The sequence below is a fragment of the Hyalella azteca genome, unplaced genomic scaffold, assembly GCF_000764305.2.
Source record: "Hyalella azteca isolate HAZT.00-mixed unplaced genomic scaffold, Hazt_2.0.2 contig9078, whole genome shotgun sequence".
Classification (NCBI taxonomy): Eukaryota; Metazoa; Arthropoda; class Malacostraca; order Amphipoda; family Hyalellidae; genus Hyalella; species Hyalella azteca.
Genome location: NW_025939157.1, coordinates 1,140 through 20,634, shown reverse-complemented (window position 1 = coordinate 20,634; position 19,495 = coordinate 1,140). Strand labels below are relative to the sequence as shown.

Sequence of the window (19,495 nt, the reverse complement as noted above, 5' to 3'; positions counted from 1 at the left end):
AAGAGAAGTGGACAAGAGAAGTGGACAAGAGAAGTGGACAAGAGAAGTGGACAAGAGAAGTGGAGAAGAGAAGTGGACAAGAGAAGTGGTCAAGAGAAGTGGTCATGTCTCGCTCGAGTTCGTTTCCTTGGCCAAAAAGGCTTCAACGCATGTCAGCTATGGCTTCAGAAGTGGCTTTGGAGTCCACCTCTTCTGTCAACGCCAATATGAATTCCGTAGATCAGAATATCATTATAAATCATCAGTAGTTGAAAAACATCGCTGAAGATCTTCACATGCCTATTGAGGATTTCAAGAAGATAACTTCATCAGCAAATATTTTATTGGATCCCAACTTCAATTAAAATTTAAGTAATTTAAGGTTGCGTAAACTCAGAAAGATGAATAGGCCATATTGTCCAAATAATGACACATTTTCTCACTCACGGCGCGAGCATTAGGCAACACTGTTACTCCATTCTGTGAGGCCAAATTTTACCTGTCACTCTATCTTATCTTGTGTGTGTCTAGATGACCCACACATGTGTAAAAAATGAGATCAGAACTCACTGCAGTGAGTGACAGCGAGCGCATTTTCTCACGTCCGACCGTCTGTCCCTCCCTGAAGTCACGGACGGACGGACGGACAAGACGAGCACAATAGCGCCATTTTTTCCATAAATGAGACAATGCGCTAAAAAATGCGTCACTATTTGGACAACTATTCACTAATTTCTCAAATTGTAACGTCCATAGAGAGACTTTGCGTCATTGCAGCGCAGTGGTAGTCGCACCGAAATGAGAGGAGCTAGTCGTGGGTTCGAGCCTCGGGAAGCTCAACATATTTCTCGATGTCGCTATTGGGCGGTGCTTGGTAGCCGTCAATGAGTGGTGCATCAGCATGGTCTTGGGTTGGTACTCTCTAGGTACTTGTTACCTGGGGAGATATTAAAGTCTTGAAATCCATTCCTGTTTATTAGTAAGACTTGTTTATATCTACCGTTTTTATTCCGCGTAACTTGTAGAAAATGACTTGAATATTTCTTTTTTTTGACGTTTTGAATATTTCTTTATGTTGGAACTTGAATGACCAATTGAAAAAAATTTATTGTAGTTTACTCGATTATTGGAAGCCGCTTTGTTGGATTTATTTCAGGATATACGATTAAATAAATTGGCAATCTTCACGGTGATATAAACGAGGTATAGAGGCTCTACGAAAAGAGTAATATACTAATATATATTATTTAATATACTATAGAAACATTTGAAATATAAATATAAATAAGTAGATAAGACAGTCTTTTTATTAGTATATAATGGATATAAATTTTGTCGTACGACCAATTTTGATTAATTACAATATGACGTTGTCAGAATTTGGTGTCCTGAAAGTTCTGCAGAAATTTGTTGTCGAGAAAGTCCTGTATGAATTTTGTGTCTTGAAAGTCCGGTAGGGATTTGTTATCATGAAAGTCCTGTAGAAATTTATTATCATGAAAGTCCTGTATGAATTTTGTGTCTTGAAAGTCCTATAGGAATTTGCTACCATGAAAGTCCTGTAGGGATTTGGTGTCCTGAAAGACCTGTAGGAATTTGTTATCATGAAAGTCCTGTAGGAATTTGGTGTCCGGAAAGTCCTGTAGGAATTTGGTGTACGGAAAGTCCTGTAAGAATTTCGTGTCCTGAAAGTCCTGAAGGAATTTAGTGTCCTGAAAGTCCTGTAGGAATTTGGTGTCCTGAAAGTCTTGTTCCAATTTTATAGCCCGGCCAGTTTAACCCTCTTAACCTGAAGATATAACCTGAAACTAACCACCCGCTACCCTCACGGCAACGTCGAGCTAACCTTGCAGGTTATAATTTATTCCTGTAGAAATTTATTATCATGAAAGTCCTGTAGGAATTTTGTGTCTTGATCGAGAGTCCTGTTCCAATTTTATAGCCCGGCCAGTTTAACCCATATAACCTGAAACTAACCACCCGCAACCCTCACGGCAACGTCGAGCTAACCTTGCAGGTTATAATTCTGACTTTAAATTAACAAAAAATTATAATTATAGGGCATTCTTCAATATTAACTACTAAGATTTGCTAGTAGTAAATGTAATGACAATGGAAAGTAATACTATTAATTATAATTAGTAATGTGCTGTACCGTGTGCATCACAATGTTTTAATGGTGTACCCGTGCGTGTATCAACAAACACGTACACTAGTCCAACTTTCACCCTCTACTTCAAAATATTATATCTAGTCCAAAATCATCCCTCTCATTTATTCAAAATAATTCCTCAAAATCAAATTTTGCTCTCTAATTAGAAAATTCTTACCTCGAAACCGAATTTGTCCCTCTAATCCAAAATTTGTCCATCTAATCCGGAATTTTCATTCCAATGCAAATTTTTGCCTTCTAATCCCCAAAAATTCCTTCTTATCTTAAAAATTTTCCTCCAAGCCAGCCTCACCCTGCCTGCCATACTCTTTATCGACATGATACGAAGCCAGTAGCACGGTAAATATACGAGAGCAGTAGCACGATAAATTTATGAGCCCAGTAGCACGATAAATTTATGAGCCCAGTAGCACGATAAATTTATGAGGCCAGTAGCACGGTAAATATACGAGAGCAGTAGCACGATAAATTTACGAGACCAGTAGCACGATAAATATACGCGGCCAGTAGCACGGTAAATATACGAGACCAGTAGCACGGTAAATATACGAGGCCAGTAGCACGGTAAATATACGAGGCAAGTAGCACGGTAAGTAATTTAATATTTTCATACTAAATTTAAGTATTTGATATTGTAGTGACCACCACTACATTCAACGCAACTGTCTTTCTTAACTTCAACGCTAGACTCGTTATTAGACTCGGATCACGTTCTCCTACACTCGACTGGTGCGTTATAACCTACTTGAACTTTTATGTTATTTTTGTTGCATCTTATATTTTGGAATAAGTAATTCTAAGTGAAATACGTAGTTTTGGCCTGTCTTTCTCATCTGTTAATCTTTTACCGGGTACATTTTTGCAGTTCGGAACTACAGTATATTTGCCTAAAACTTTCCTCCCGTAAGCTCTATTCATGTAAGTGGCACCAATACTCCCGCCATTATTCAATCGTCCTCGTATTGTATTTTTAATTCTTTAACTACCTAGATTCATCATTATTCCGGTTTGATTATTCCGTTAATTTCTTTGCAAATAAATTCTATGGAACGAATTCTTGAATTTCTTTCTGCAGCCACACCGAATGCTAACAAAATGTATCCCTTAACAACAAGATAACTCTAGTATCATGTTTTTTTATGCTAAGTGTTTTCTATGTTGTTATAATAATTTTATAATTTTATAATTTTATAATTTTTTATAATTTTCTCGAAAATATTGACATTTTTGAGTCCACGTACGAACCAATGCACGTGTTGCGTTCACAACACTCGCCTAGAATAGCTGTTGCTATGAGAATATACCTGACCTTGTCGTGTAATCAGTGAATCTGTGAGAAACACCAGCCTGCTGTGCGCGTTATAAATAAGGTAACTTATTAGACCAGCGCACTGCATAATTGGTGGTATTTCTCCTGAACATACTTTTCCTTCAAGAGGCTTCATAAACTTGTTGACTTTCGTTTTTATTTAAATTTCCAAAGATTTCATTCAGAGTTATACTCCCCTAGGACCACCCGGATGTTTCCGTCGACGATCATCTGCTTGCTACTGCTCATCATCGGTGAGTGTCTTCTGCATAGGAATTAGAACAACCATTAGGTGAAGAATTGTCAGCTTTTGCTAAGTAGTTCCAGCTTATGTTAGTGTCTGCTTTTTATTTTTATTAAGAGTGTAGTCAATTGGCAGCGAAATAATTTGTCGAACCGTGACATTAATGAAACCAGTAAAAATCATTCAACAAGTCTGGTTGATTTAACAAAAATTTTCACAATGTTTTATATTTTTTTCGAATTAGTAAAGGGTCATTCGATACCAAGTGCACAATTTTGATTGAAAATCTGTCACACCTGACCATCATAAATGTTGATGACATTTTACACATTAGTTGGATCCTGTTTCAAATAAACTCAGAAAAAAGCTTCAGCTCGAAACATGAAAAACTTGATATGTTCGCACGGCGCCAAATCTGCAACTTCAGGTCACTGCTGCATGTGGCATGTCTGTGCTGGCCTCGAGTGAGGTGGCCGCAGGACTTGAAGAGGTGCTTCTAAACAAATGTTCTCAGTAGTTTATTGTTGATACTTTTTGGGTAGAATAAGGTCAAACTTGCCCGAATATCAAAAGTGTGGAAAAAATTCACAGGTTCAATGTCCTCTATATCAGAGGAAAATGTATAAATCTCCACGATATCTGCACTGTTAGAAAAATGACCGTTAACGGTATAACCGGCATTTCAGTGGCCGGTCGGCGCGTGAAAAGAAACACCGTGTCGCCGTTTTTATTCCAATTTAACACCAGAAATCCGTAAAACATCTGATAAAAACGGCGAAACAGTTTATTTTCACGGGCCGGTGGGACTAGGCCACTAGGATGCCGGTGGGACCGTTTTTTCACCGTTTTTTCTAACTGTGTGTACAGTCTATTGTCAACATACGTAACAATGTATACACAAAAAATGATCGATACAATGTATACATTGTATACAATGTATACATTGTATACATTATAAATGAAAAAATGATCAAGTTCACTTTGATTTTTCAGTAATCATCTAAAATTTCTAATAGAAGCATCGGAGCCATTTTTCGACAATGTTTAAACACAAATTTAGTAAGTTCTACTAAACTAATTTGGTTGTAACGGTTTTGTTAGAAACACAAAAATTTGTACTATAACATATATGTTAATCATAGCCATGGTGTTCTTGCTATAGAATAAAACATAGTTAAAAATGCTGCATTCGGCTCATTATTGCACTACATAACATAACATAACATAACATAGCGATGTCGGCGCTGAAGAATAGGCCTGATGTGGCCTGTCGCTGATTATTGTACTTTTCGTGACAAATTCACAGAAGATCTAAAAGCATGTCCTTTGATCGGATATTTTCAAGACTGACGTTAGTTTGAAATATCTACTAGACTTCCATCAGGTTCAAAATGGTGCTGGCATTTCAAGTCTGAACATGTATTTTCCATAGCTTTATCTAGTCTGTTCTTGAACGCGTTCAAACTTGGAGCGCCAACGATGTAATCAGGGAGGCTGTTCCACATGTCAGTGACTCGAAGCGAGAAGAAATTTTGTCGCATGGATGAGTTGCAGCGCAGTTTTTTAATTTATAGCCGTGGCCCCTGGTGTTGGTTCTTGTTTCAAATTCTAGTAATCCTTCGGGGACCTTGTATAAACCATGAGTTCACTTGTATACTTCAAGAGGTCCCCACGCAGACGGGAATGACAAAAAATCCTTTTGAATTAGAATCTACATTGTAAATGGCAGTAGAATACTATGTTTAGATACCCATGCAAATGACAGCTCAGTGGTGAAATGTACAAGAATTTGCTGTTTTTTCACTTTCTCTTTTTCAATTTTGGAAGGGCATACTTTTTTCATGAGGCTTCCTCTATTTCTTGAAAGTCAACTCATATGTGTTCCTACCTCCTTAATTGTTGGAAATTACCCAGTTTATTATTACTTATTCTTATTTAATATTATGCTGCGTTGAGTCGTCTATTTCATCCAGGCGAATAAGCACGTGTCAAATGTGACAAGCTTCCATAGGCAGCAACATAGTCTACAGGAATGAAGAAGAATGAATTTTAAAACAATAATTACCCATAGCTAGAATGAGCGTAGGTTATAGAACAGAATTTTCTCTTTGTAATAAATGTTGTTTCAACAAAATCGGTATACTGCAACTACTCAAACATTGTCGAAAAATGGCTCTGAGGCTTTTATTAGCAAGTTAGGAGGAAATTCACTGAAAAATCAGAGTGAATTATTAGTCAATATTTTATGTATACAACGTAACGTATGTTGGCAAAAGACTGTACTGGTATCATGGAGATTTATTAATTTTCCTATGATATACAGGGCACTAAACTTGTGAATTGTATCTGCTCTTTTGATTTCTGACCAAGCTTGACCTCATTATACACGAAAATTATTAACAATAAACTATTGAAACAATTTTTTAGAAGCGCCTTCTTGAGTTCTACAGAAACCTTAATATCCAAATCAGTGGCAAGCGCAGCAGTGACCTGAATTTGGAGATTTTGAACCGCGCCATAGGGGACAATTTCACCACCCCTCTTTGCGGGCCCATAATTTTAAAGTTTTTCGTATTTTCAGCTGAAATTTTTTTCCTATTCGGGTTGAAATATGAACTGAGATATGTTTGCTTCTCTATTAAATTGGTCAGGTGGGTACTCTTTGTTCACCTGTCATGGAATGGCCCCAAAGCCTTCATTGGTTGTCATTTGCTCCTAGTTTTACAGTTTTCGTATAATTTACACACCTAGGCATGACAAATTGATTGTATTATCAAATTCGAATTCTCATATGGCAGGCGCTGTGGCAGCCGACTGTCCTGAAAGCTATGAGGTCGTCGGGTCCAAGTGCATCCACCGTTACACGGGTAGATATCTGACGTACGACGAAGCGGCCACTTACTGCACCCAGCACTTCGGCAGGCTGCCTGTGCTTAAAGACTGCGCTTCCTTCATTGATGTCACCACCTATGTCAATGATGGATGTAAGGTTATAACAGAAAACATGTTAAATTCAATAAACTTGCAGAGTTTAAAAATTTTGTTTTCAAAATGTTTGTCATATTAGAAACATTGTAAGTCGACCCTCATAAGTTAGAAGTCAATTTTAGCAAAAAGTCTCTTCCTATGCCTCAACTTGATATGTAGTGGGACCGGAATATCAGTGAACATAATTCATCTGTAAAAGGACTTCTGATTGATTTTTTTGCACTATCATTGTGACTCTATTATCATTAGACTAACACTGTGCATGCCTCAGCACTGATTTTTGAAAACTTGGTGGGTCGGCATGCCGTGTTAGTCGCAGGCGGAAGAATTTGATTCGAAACTAATACTGCAGTACTTATTCACTCACATTTGACCCTGTGCACAACACACCACAGCTTCTGTGTGATAGCCGAAAATGTCAGGTGTCCGTACCACTCGGCTTGAGGCGACAGAGCAGCTGCTACCCTAACCAAATGCAGAGCGCCTCAGCTTCTGATTCGAGGAATCAGAAGCTGAGGCGGATCTAAATTTTAACTGGTTAGTGGTGCAAAAGCTGCTAAACTCGAATAGGTGGCCAGGTAGTTAAGAGTCGGCGACAGGCCAAGAGGCTCTAATCAACGCTTAAAGCTCTATATTAATTAATATTATTAATACATAATAATATTTCTATTACTATTACCGTTGCACTCCATCAGACTCAACTGATTTCAACAACGGCTACTGGTTAGGCGCGACCAATGGAACGCTCACCAATGTTTGGCAGTGGAGTGACGGAGCGGCCGTGCAAATGGGCGCTCCGTACTGGGCCATGGTGAGTCAATCCATGTTATTTCTGTACATGACTCAACATATTTGCTAAAAGGAAGTATATTTAATATGAAATTGAAAATGAATGAAGCTCAACTAAGTCACGACCAGATGCAATAGGATTGAACAATAAAATGTGAAAAACAGTATTATAATGTTGAGGTGAGCTTACTTAGAATTAACTGAAAACAGAAGGTGAAGTTCAGAGAGTCTCGTACAAAAAATCACTCTTAATTCTCCTGTTAGAAATAACAGCGATTTGCAGTCTTAATTTATAAAGATTCAGAACACTAATCGTTATTCTCACTCATCTTATGTTTGTGTTTGATTCGGCCTTCCCAAATAAAAATTATTGGTGGAGCATCGATGATTATTGGTGGCTTATAGGTGGAGAGCACCGAAGGCGCATCGATGGCATGTCCTATATATCCTGCAGCCCATAGGGAACATACCCCTATGTTACACCTATATCCTGCTGATGGCCACCTTAATTTAAAAACCCTTCTTCTACAAATAATTTGCCCACTGGCGCCGATGGCGAATCGATGAGCCATCAATGACCACCTCTCGGATTAGGTCGACAAAAATTTTCCTTTAGTTTTAAATCCAATGCTTGTGCATTCTCACATCGCTCGACATTCCTTCCAAATACGATCAAACATTTTTAGGATTACGTATACACATCAAACATGGCGATACAAGCAACAAATCGGAAATGTAGCAGGAACAAATAACCACAGTGCCATGTACAAAATTCGTGAGAAATCGACTTGGATAAAAGCTCCTGCCTGCTCGGAGCGATCTCAAGTCTCCCGCGCGCAAAACCAAGCCTCTACCGCTGAGACATCGGAGATTCGGAGAGGACTTACCATACGAGTAATTTTGAGAGATTTAACTGAAGTATTGCAGTTTTAAATTTCATCAATTATTATTAATAAATGCCACTACTATGCTGATTAGATAGTTCCATTAACCACTGTTTACTCCAACACGTTACTATGTTCCGGAAAATGGCAGCTGAAATTCCGTTTATTATATACAGACGTTTATTTAAACATTATATCCGTTTTCAAAATGGGAAGTTTAGAGGATGGAATTGACATCACTCGAATTTGAAAAGTCAAGGGTGGAATTCTTCCATCAATCCGCGCCGATGTTTTTTCTCTACCCTAATATATGGATAATCTGTCACGTAGGAATGATGCTGAGATCACATTTTTATATATGTAAACTTTAAATCAAAATAATTATGTGACAAGATCAGCAAATTCTCATAAGTAGATAAATTACAATATCAATGTCAGTCCATCGAGAACTGTTTGTATCTTTCAGCGTAAGGAAGATATTTTTTTCCAAAAAAAACAGAGTTTTTGACTAGTAATCTAACCGAAACACATTTTACAAGTAAGGCGTACCTTTGGTTATAGGTATGCCTACCTAAACCTTAGGTGCGCCACCCTTAATTATTATTTGGGTAGTAGGGAATCTTTATTGAGTGATGACATTCAGTAGTTAGCGCTAGAAATATTACAGCTGACCAATCATTGCATTGAGTGCTTCATGTTATTACAATTGATCAAAAAACTTTCAGCAGCTCCCTCTAATTAGATATATTCCTCAGAATACTGCAGATAATTTGACAACGGAACCTTCGGGTGGATGGAGTGAGAACTGTGCTTATATAAGTGCCTCGGCCCAGTTATTCGAAGACGCCAAATGTGGAGTCGCAAAATATCCACTGTGCCGAAGATATATAATAGATGGTGAGTTACTCTTTTGTTTTGAAGCCTTGCAAAGTATCCTGAACAGCAAAGTACAGAGAATAAACTCTTTGTGGAGGAATTTGTTCTAAGATTTTGCTTATTTTATGCAGTCAACTGCCAAATTAATCCCATCGAAAGAATTTTACGAGCAAACTGCAGACGTAACAATTTATTATGAGTTTTTACGTAAACTTTGACCTGACAGTTTAATTTTCAGGAGTTAGCTTTCAATACTAGGTTGATATCTTAGAAAATTTCACGGCAAAGTGAAATAATTCAATAGATGCTTCAAGATAATCAAAAAGTAGAAGGAAAAGTAACCAGAATGAAGGAGAGCTAAAAAACTTACAGCTCTCCGGCTCAATAAAAAATATTAGGTGAGGGGCATCATGCAATATGCTTGATGAAATCTCTGTGCAGTCTACCTGTTTATTTCCGAATTTTTATCGTTTTATCTTGCTTGATTTCATTCTGATGTTATTGCGACATGGTACGTATTGAACTTGAGGCTTGTATCAATAAATATTTACTGACATTCAGCACACCTTTTACCTGAGGGTTCCATAAACATTGCTTGTTGTACATAAAACGCTTACGTTAATATTTGCATGACAATACCTATAGTTCTGATATTAGAGTTAAAATTTGAAATGATGAATATTCCAGTTAAACAGGATATAGGGGCTTGAATAAAACTGAGTTAAGTCAGATTGAACGCACGAACGGCTGGACCCTTGGCAAAGTAGAGCTAATCTCTAATGCAATGACTTCTCAAAGTTCGGCAGGTCCTGGAAGTAATATCCAGCTTCCAAGATTTGATAATATAATATCGTCCACGGCATTCTATATATAACATCATGGATATGTATTCTACAACAGGCGTCTGCGAAGATCCTTTTGTTATGGTTGGCACTCAGTGTATTCACATAATTACGACCGAAGACAACTGGCATGCCGCTCGTTTCGACCATTGTGTTGGCGTCCATGGTGATCTGATTTATTTCGACGACTGCGATCAGTACCACAAGGTTGCCCTCTACCTCGCTGAACAAGGTAACCGTTTGAAAAGTTCTATATAATCTATCAAAATAAACACTGCCTAGCAAACTATCAAACCCTGAAGATCTTGTACGGTTAAATTGTATTAAGATAACTAAGACCAGAGCTGTGAGGTTGAGGTTTAATACGCGAGTGATGTAGACCTGCATACCCTAGGTTGAAATGGAGTCAATTCATACCATGATTATTACCATGATTATTTACCCCCACCAGCCTAAAGCCTTCAGAAAGTGGTTAACTCTGAAGAACTTCCCTTTTTCAATTTAGTGACATTTATATCGTGAGTGCTACGGAAAGAGCAGCGGTTTTATTCAAAATAATATTTCGAAACTTAATTCCTTATCCCTAAGATTTGTTATCTCTTTTCTGAATAAGAACCCCGTGACTATTGGATCGGGGGCACCGATGATGCCGTGGAAGGGCAATGGCGCTGGGTGGTTGACGATTCGCCGATGACCATGGGACTGCCTTACTGGGCACAGGTAAAGATACTGACTCGTAAATATTTAGCAGAAGTGCACGANTCTGTCTCTTATACACATCTAGATGTGTATAAGAGACAGATCTAGAGGAGTGCTGTTCATGCCCCATCTAGAGGAGTGCTGTTCATGCCCCATCTAGAGGAGTGCTGTTCATGCCCCATCTAGAGGAGTGCTGTCCATGCCCCATCTAGAGGAGTGCCGTTCATGCCCCATCTAGAGGAGTGTTGTTCATGGCCCATCTAGAGGAGTGCTGTCCATGCCCCATTTAGAGGAGTGTTGTTCATGTCCCATCTAGAGGAGTGCTGTTCATGCCTCATCTAGAGGAGTGCTGTTCATGCCTCATCTAGAGGAGTGCTGTTCATGTCCCATCTAGAGGAGTGCTGTTCATGCCTCATCTAGAGGAGTGCTGTTCATGCCCCATCTAGAGGAGTGTGTTTTATGTTCTATCTAGAGGATTCTTGTAAATGTTCAATCTAGATGGTCATAAATTCTGCCGTTTCCAGACCAGTGTTGTTATTGCCCTCTCTAGGAGAGTATCATCAATGGACAATGGCCCATCTGCAGGGTGCTTATATTATACCCGTATTTTCCATCACAGGATAGGAGGGCTATGGATAGATAATCTTCGAGATTTGTGAATCATTTTCCTAATTCGAAAAGTGTACTAAGTATTATTGATGAGGATCTTAAAAACCCACTTTTAAGATAGAAGCCTTATGATTATGTCATGTCATGGAATGCAAAGGAAATTTTTTACGAAATTATAGCACAAAAATTAGAAATAATAAAATGAAGTCCTTCAGCCATGATCCGTTACGATAAACCTAAGGCCAGACTGACCGTGAGACGTATATATCAGCGCGACACGACGGTTATGAAGAACAGCGACCGCGGGGACGCGCGGCTACAGCTGCGGTACGGTCTTTTGGAATACGGCAGCAAACGCGCGCGTGAGGTACGGTCGTTGCGGGAGTCATACCATTCTACGGGAGCGTTCTACTCTTTGTACAATTTTTGCTGTAAACCTACTCATAAGAGAACTGACATACACGCCATTTAAGCCTCTACGGAAACCGGAATTAAAGCAATTTACGATTGAGCGATAAAACCCATAATGTACGGTCAACATCGATAAAGTAAATTTCCATAAACGTTGAGGAAAACTCATTCCATTTTTCATTTCCTATTTAGTGAGTGACATGAGCCTTTGTCCGATTTTGACTCTTCTTGGAGAAAGTATTTCGACTTTTAAAAGCAAAGAGAATTCCACAATAATTCATCACATCTGTAAATAAAATTTTTTGTAGTCCTACTCCATCTTCAATTAGAAATTTCTAGAACAAAGATACTATCAGTTGTTAGTACAATTGAGATAAAAAAACAAGCCAAAAATTAAATTTACATATAAAAGGTAATTAAAACAACATGAAAAACCTGTCCATTCTAACTTTCAAGTGGACGACAGCTAAAGGCTATATTCAAACTAGACCTCTTTATGAAAATATACTAGGATTCCAGAAAACGTATTCGGAATCATCAGAGGTGGAAACTAAAATCTTAGTCGCTATAGAATATTGGCACGTCACACGTATGATGGGCATGACTGCCGCGTGAGTGCGCACTGCGCACAGCTGAATTAGGGGGACTCGCTGTTAAATGGCCAGTTCTACAACTACTCCCTTTATGCTCCGCTTTCCTGGATTAAAGATTGCGTGCTACCTAAACATTAAAACAAAGGCAAGCATATTTATTGTCCAATGAAGGATTTCGATTATTATTTGTTCAAAGTTGTACATAGCTGAAGTAATTAATTCAGATAAGATTAATGAGTTCTAAACCCTAATTGTATCATTTTTGTTTCACTGGTGCAGACTTGCAAACAACATAGTAATGTTTTCCTAATCTCACTGTATTACAAAGACTGATGTTTGAGTCGGGAATGATAATTAATCACAAGTTTAGTAACATGGATACTGTGGCTTGGCTCTAAACAGTGTTGAGAGAGCGCCCGAGTTTGCCAGAACTTGCAAGTTTCATCGTCAAATAAAAATTTCAAATTGATTTAACAATAAATTAATTGTTGAAAAATCAATAAATCGGATTTTAAAATGTGTTGCTCAGACATTAAACACTCGTGCAACCTAAGTTTTGTCAACTTAACAACTGTAAACTTCTATGAACTATATATAACGCGTATGTCCATATTTTGCATTGTGTTTGAAGAACGTGAAGCGGTTGACGGATGCTGTTTGACATGTTAATGTCAACACTGTGTTTGTGAAGCAGCTGGCACTCTGCCTGTCATTGAGAAATTTACTGGAAAATTTTGATTGCGGATGCGACATCCACCGTGGCGCTGGCCCGCATGGATGCCGCCTCGGTGACTGATGAAACAGAAGGTTTTATTGCTCCCGCATAAACCTCAGAATTAGAATTTAATTTTTCAATCAGCTGCACACACGATATTTTGTATTCCGGTTTGAGAAAGAATTTTTGGCTGTAATAGGCACGACCGCATCCTCCGTTGTGGTGATAAAAAGCGAACTAAATCGGCATGAAGGAAAAGAAAAATATTTCGGGTAAAAATTAATTCTGATATAAGATTTGGCAGGTTTTCACGCTTTTGCTAATATCTATTTTTTACAGTGAAGGTATTTCTAATTACTTTAGCAAAATTGATAAACTCAGCCTGTCGCCTGTAACTCTTACTGTTCTTTAGTAAAATGGCCTAGTGTATGCGCGGTGTATCCTGTAACATACTGAAGTAGGTGCTATTTTCTAGGTGCTATTTGATGTAGGTGCTATTTTCTACTGTCAAATTACCAACAGAAAAGGTGAATCTTCGTATGACTGCGAGCAAAGATGCTCTGATACTGTTATTGGATGAACCTGATTTGCAGTTGAAATTTATCAGTCTGAAATCTACGGGCTAAATAATAAATTCTTTTTTATTTAATTACTTAATTAATTAGATTAGATTATTAATTTCTATATAGGGAACTTATGGTGTTGAAAGCCATTACATATTTTGACGCTCGTCGACTCTGTTTCTGTTGTGCTCAGATTAACTCAATCTATTTACTTAGATTTGTGTTAATTGACATTCTTATAGATTGTCGATCTCGTTTACCATCCTTGAATATAAATGTTTAAAAGGGTCAATTATTTAAACCTCGCATGACCGTCTCAATGACTTATGCGAGTTCTGCCATCTGTAGCATTTTTGTATGTTAAGAGAACAGACTATGAGCATGAGAAGTGTAAGAAGTAAATTAAATCGTATTTTATTTTCCTTCCACGGGCGTCAGGGATAGGCTCTGGTGACATTTATTGATTTTCGGAAATGCGAATGACATTAAATCACATATTTTTTCGAATCTCGATGGTATCTTACTTTATAAATACTTATATCATTAATGTGCTTAAATCGTAAGTCCACCAAGAATTTAAAATCAAATAAAATGCCAAGTGAAATCATAATAACTTCAATATAAATGTTTCGAATCACCAGCTCCATCATCAGTTCAAAAATTTCCGTAGACTACAAGTGCAATAATCAGTGATAAACTGAATATAAACTTAACAAATTAAACCAAAGTAACGAGAAAACGACAACGCAGCAAAAAATCTATCGATGTACAATTTCCGGAGGATTAGAACTGTGCGCATTATTAATTAAGAAAAGGTTTCCGTCTAAATATCTGCAACAACTTCAAAAATAGTCTATCTCGATTCGTGATCTGGGTTAAAATGTTGTCCCTGATGACGATCTCATGATGGCTGCATTGCGGCTCTCTGTTGCACTTATTTTCTGCTTATGAAATATAATAAATTATATAATAAATAAAAATAACAATAATAATATAAAATAATAAATTCTGCTTGAAGTGTTCAAATGTGATGCATTGAAGCGATGGAATCGAAGAATTAAAGACAGTTTCAAGTTTATTTTCGGTTGAGAGTAGAACTTACAAGCTTAAAACTTTGTCATTCTTACTGGTTTTAATATTAAATGAATTGAATTATAAGTAGTGGTTACAATTTATATCTGGTCGTTGGATACGATATGATGTATTGTACCTTCAGTTAATGAAGTAGATCACAATCAATGATTTTATACATTTATTAATTCTACGGGTAACTCCAAAGATGAATATTAGCATTCATGACTTATCCTGCAGAAATGCCATGCTCTTTTCATGTCATTATACAGCGTCATGAAGATGATGTTGCTGGGGTAATATAATCCTTTTTGAACGAAGGAACATCATGAAAATTCGAGAAATCTTGAAATGTTGATTAATTTCTAAATTTAAATTAGGTGCTGATGAGTCACTAGTTTTTATGGTAAAATTCGTGTTCTAATAAAAGTCAATTAACGGTCTATCCATATTTTCGCAGCAATGGACGCTGCAACATACAAAAACATACAACATACAAAATGGACATGCAAAATACATCGGAGGAGGATTGAAGCCATGCTACAACGCAGTGCAATAAGACGATAAGGTGAGCGCACTTAATTTGACCAGGAACAAACTATAGGTGCTTGGTGTCAGCATCTAGGTGCCTGGTTGTGAAAAGCAGATCTAGGTGCCGATGTTCACATGGTAACTGATGAGCCTGGTGGCACCTAAATGCTACCCCTTTAGTTACCCTTCCCAGTCATGTTTCTTAACAACAATAAACGATTACAACAATTGCTCTGTAGTCACCCTCTAAAGTGACGTTGTTGAACAATAAACGACCAAAACGGTTACTCCTTAGTCAGCCTCAAAAGAAACGTTGTTGAACAATAAATGATTAAAACGATTGCTCTTTAGTTACCCTCTAGTGAGATGTTGTTGAACAATAAGCGACAAAAAGGATTGCTCTTTAGTCACCCTCTAAAAAGACGTTGTTGAACAATAAACGACTAAAACGATTGCTCTTTAGTTACCATCTGAAGTGACGTTGTTGAACAATAAACGACTAAAACGATTGCTCTTTAGTCACCCTCTAAAGAGACGTTGTTGAACAATAAACGACTAAAACGGTTACTCCTTATTCAGCCTCAAAAGAAACGTTGTTGAACAATAAACGTCTAAAACGGTTGCTCTTTTAGTCACCCTCTAAAGTCACGTTGCCGATTAACAAACGATTAAAATGATTGATCATACTGTAACACACTTATGAGCAACGCTAGTAGCATCATTTGTCTGTCGTTTATCATTTATTGTCTAACACGTTAGAATGCATAGGAAATAAATAGAATTATTTAACGACAATCTATTGTATTTTCAAGGCAGTGATTATATCACTGATGCATTGAACCTTCACTCATATGGCTTGAATAACATATAGGGATTCAAGAAATACATAAATTTTCAGTCTATTAAACATTTATTTTAGGTTAAATATCTAAGGAGATGGTATGAATACAAATATGGATGCGTTGAATAGATGTCCCCGGCGGTTTAAGAAAGTTCAGTTACGTTGAATGTAGTGGCGGCCACCGCATATATTACAAATAATGTGTCATTACTTACCGCGCTACTGGCATCGTATCAGGTCGCTAACGAGTAGCAGGGTGAGGCAGACTGTTAGGAAAATTTTTGAGATGAAAAGGAAATTTTTGGCTATAAAGGGAAAAATTTTGTATTAGAGGTAAAATTTTGGATTAAAGGGGGAAAATTTGGTTTGCAAAAAATTAAAAATTTTAGGATTGAAGAGAAAACTTTTAGATTAGAGGTTAAATTTTGGACTATATATAATATTTTGATGTAGAGGGTGGAAGTGGTACAATTGTAAGTGTTTGTTGGCACCCGCGCAGTTACACCATTAAGATACGTTAACACACAGTGCAGCACATTACACATTAAGCACATTAATAATTATAATGAATAGTATTGTTGCGGGAGAACTATCAACATATATAGGCTATCCGTCCATTAGGTCCGCGATAGTGAAAATGAATTAAAACCCGATTCGATCAGAGTTGAGACTTTGCAAGATTTTATTGCGTAGCTAAAAAAAGGTACATTTGGTGGCACACTCCCTAAGAGTAATAATCTTACTACCATTACATTCACAAGCCAAGCAACACAAAACCTAATGTTAAACAAACACATTGGTCATGCTTGGCCGCCCTGGCGTCTTATGCGTTTCTTCTTCAGTCGACGAAGGTTCGCAACATGCCCGTCGAGACTGGTGCGTCACACTGACGTAGTAGACCTAAGCGCATCCGCTTGTTACTACAGTCGAACAGTTACAGTGTACCACAGACTCGACGAAGTTTGAGCTGACAGCGTCCAATTTAAAAATTCTGCGGCAGTAACTGTTTAATTCACCATTGGGGAAAACTAGACTTCTTTCTTTCGCATTCAGACGAGGACCATGTACGCCTGTCTCTTATACACATCTAGATGTGTATAAGAGACAGGATGTACAATTTCCGGAGGATTAGAACTGTGCGCATTATTAATTAAGAAAAGGTTTCCGTCTAAATATCTGCAACAACTTCAAAAATAGTCTATCTCGATTCGTNCCATCCGCAAACTGTCGTCCCCGGCCAGTCGTACATTATGTAAAACAGCATCAACTAGGCCACGGACGGAGTGGAGTGACGATATGAACGCAGGGAGCGCGATGTCCTTTGACAAACGGATACCCAGGCCTCCCAGCCGGACCAGTAACACAGCTTGTTCAAGAGATTCGCGCTCGAAGCTGACATTGGTGATGGTCGAGAGGGCAGAAACCAACACCTCATCGAACCGCTCTAAATCACCTACCCGCGTATATGCAGGAGACGCACGTAGGACGTATTGGAGTTTAGGTAGAGCGAAACAATTCTTTAAAAGCGTAAATGCCCGCTTTATATCTCCGTCTTAATTGCATCCTAACATACCTCAACACTGTCAACATTCGGAGACGTATTCAGCGCCGTTTACAGCCGGAAAGCTTATTAGCAGCAGGGTCGGGGCAGGAATCAGCCGCTTTATAGCAGGAATTGCACAGGAAGGCATATGCTATAGTATCTATTGACATTGACAGCTCTTCGGTGTCCGGTTCTAGGCAGTAATAGAACCTTACTTTATTAGGGGTTGAAATAGGGTTAACTTAGGTTGATGGCGGGAGCAACTTTCAAGGTTTTAAGGGTAGCGTCTGGATAAAAAACGAAGGAATTACGATTCCTGTGTTTTTATCTTATTTTGTAGGGAGAATTATTACAAATCGGCTGCAATATGCCGCGATGAGGGAGCTTACATGTTTTTTTCGTGAGGCTGTTTTGAACTTATAAAATTAACATTTTAAAATTGTTGTTTATAAATGTTTCTTTGATTAAATCTGTACTTATAAATCATTATTCGCGTTAATTTCAAAATCTTTGCACTCGTTTGAATGCTGCAAACACTTTTTAAAGAAGTATATATATAAGAAAAATCTGATTTATAGCTTATTATTCGCATTAAACTGGACAGAAATTAGACTGGACAGGAAGGACACATGATGGTATCCTCAATACGAGTAATTGGCAACGGAAAAGCTTGGGCTGCAGTATCAAACACTTTTTTAGCATTTTCTTCTTTTTCTGATAAATTTTACTTATTTGGTTCCCCTGTCGGAAAGTTTACAAACTTTCGTGCATATGTCTACATTTTTGTCCATCCCTTTCTGTAAACCATTGAGAACGATTTAATCTTCACCCTTTATTAAATTTACGTCATTATTGTCAATTCTAATAATTTTATTCAAAGCAGTCATTTAGCGGCCGGACTGATTGCGACTTTTCTCAATGCTTCCGAGGCTTTCCCTGCAGCAAAGCAGAAATCTTGCATCTCTGGCCTGCAACAGACAGATTCACTTCAACCTTCACACATCCAACTCGTCCCTGTGTCGTCTCGCGTGGTCTATGCCCGTCCGTCCTGCGTAGTTCCTACTCCGCGAGATGACAGTCCTCCCCAGTCAAAATTAGAAGCAGTGTAGGAGCTGGGCCGGCGCTGAACCAAGAGCATGATAGAAGCATGTGGGAAGCAGGAATCCAGCAAGGATGTCCGCTTATTACGGGGCTCAAAACGTTCTGCTTAAGGCCTTATTTGGGCGCTGGCGCTCGGCTGCAACGAATCAGTCCTGCCGGGCTCCGGCTCACTTACAGCCGATACGCCCTATACGCTGCCCTATACCTGCNGATTTGAAATGTCAGGCGTGAATTACCTGCACCACTTCGAGTCACAATTTCTCTCTTGCATAATATTTAATCTTTTGCGTCCAAAAGATACTGGGACCACTCAAGTAGAAATTTAGACTTAAAATCGAAATAATTATCTGACTGTATGATCAAATTTCCCTAAATAATTAAATTTCACTATCGAAGTAAGCGATAGAAAGCCGAATTTTTATTCGTATCCCTCTGCGTTTACTGATACTTTTTTGACAGGCAAATTACACGGAAAGCTCATATTTCAAGCAGGACATGGTAAAGATTAGTAGGAAATAGGACATGGTAAAGATTAGTAGGAAGCAGGTCTTGGTAAAGATTAGCAGGAAGCTCAACGTCGACTTCCATAAACCGAACTCTTGTGAACGTGTGCTTACTCGACTTGCTCGCTGTGCTTGTCTGTCGAGTAAGCACACGTTCACACGTGTGCTTACTCGACAAGCACAGCGAGCAAGTCGAGTAAGCTCGCTGTGCTTGAGACTTGCTCTCTGTGT

At 38.2% G+C, this 19,495-nt stretch overlaps 1 protein-coding gene across 1 annotated transcript; it reads left to right on the top strand.

Annotated features, from left to right (window-relative positions):
* Positions 1–3,560: 3,560 nt before the first annotated feature.
* On the top strand, positions 3,561–11,759 carry LOC108675204 (the record flags this gene model as incomplete). Its single annotated transcript, XM_018163196.1, has 7 exons — positions 3,561–3,715; positions 6,504–6,689; positions 7,389–7,504; positions 9,122–9,263; positions 10,143–10,316; positions 10,698–10,804; positions 11,664–11,759. Coding segments are annotated over exons 1-7 (864 nt in total), but the record flags the coding sequence as incomplete, so codon positions are not given.
* Between the last annotated feature and the right edge of the window lie 7,736 nt (positions 11,760–19,495).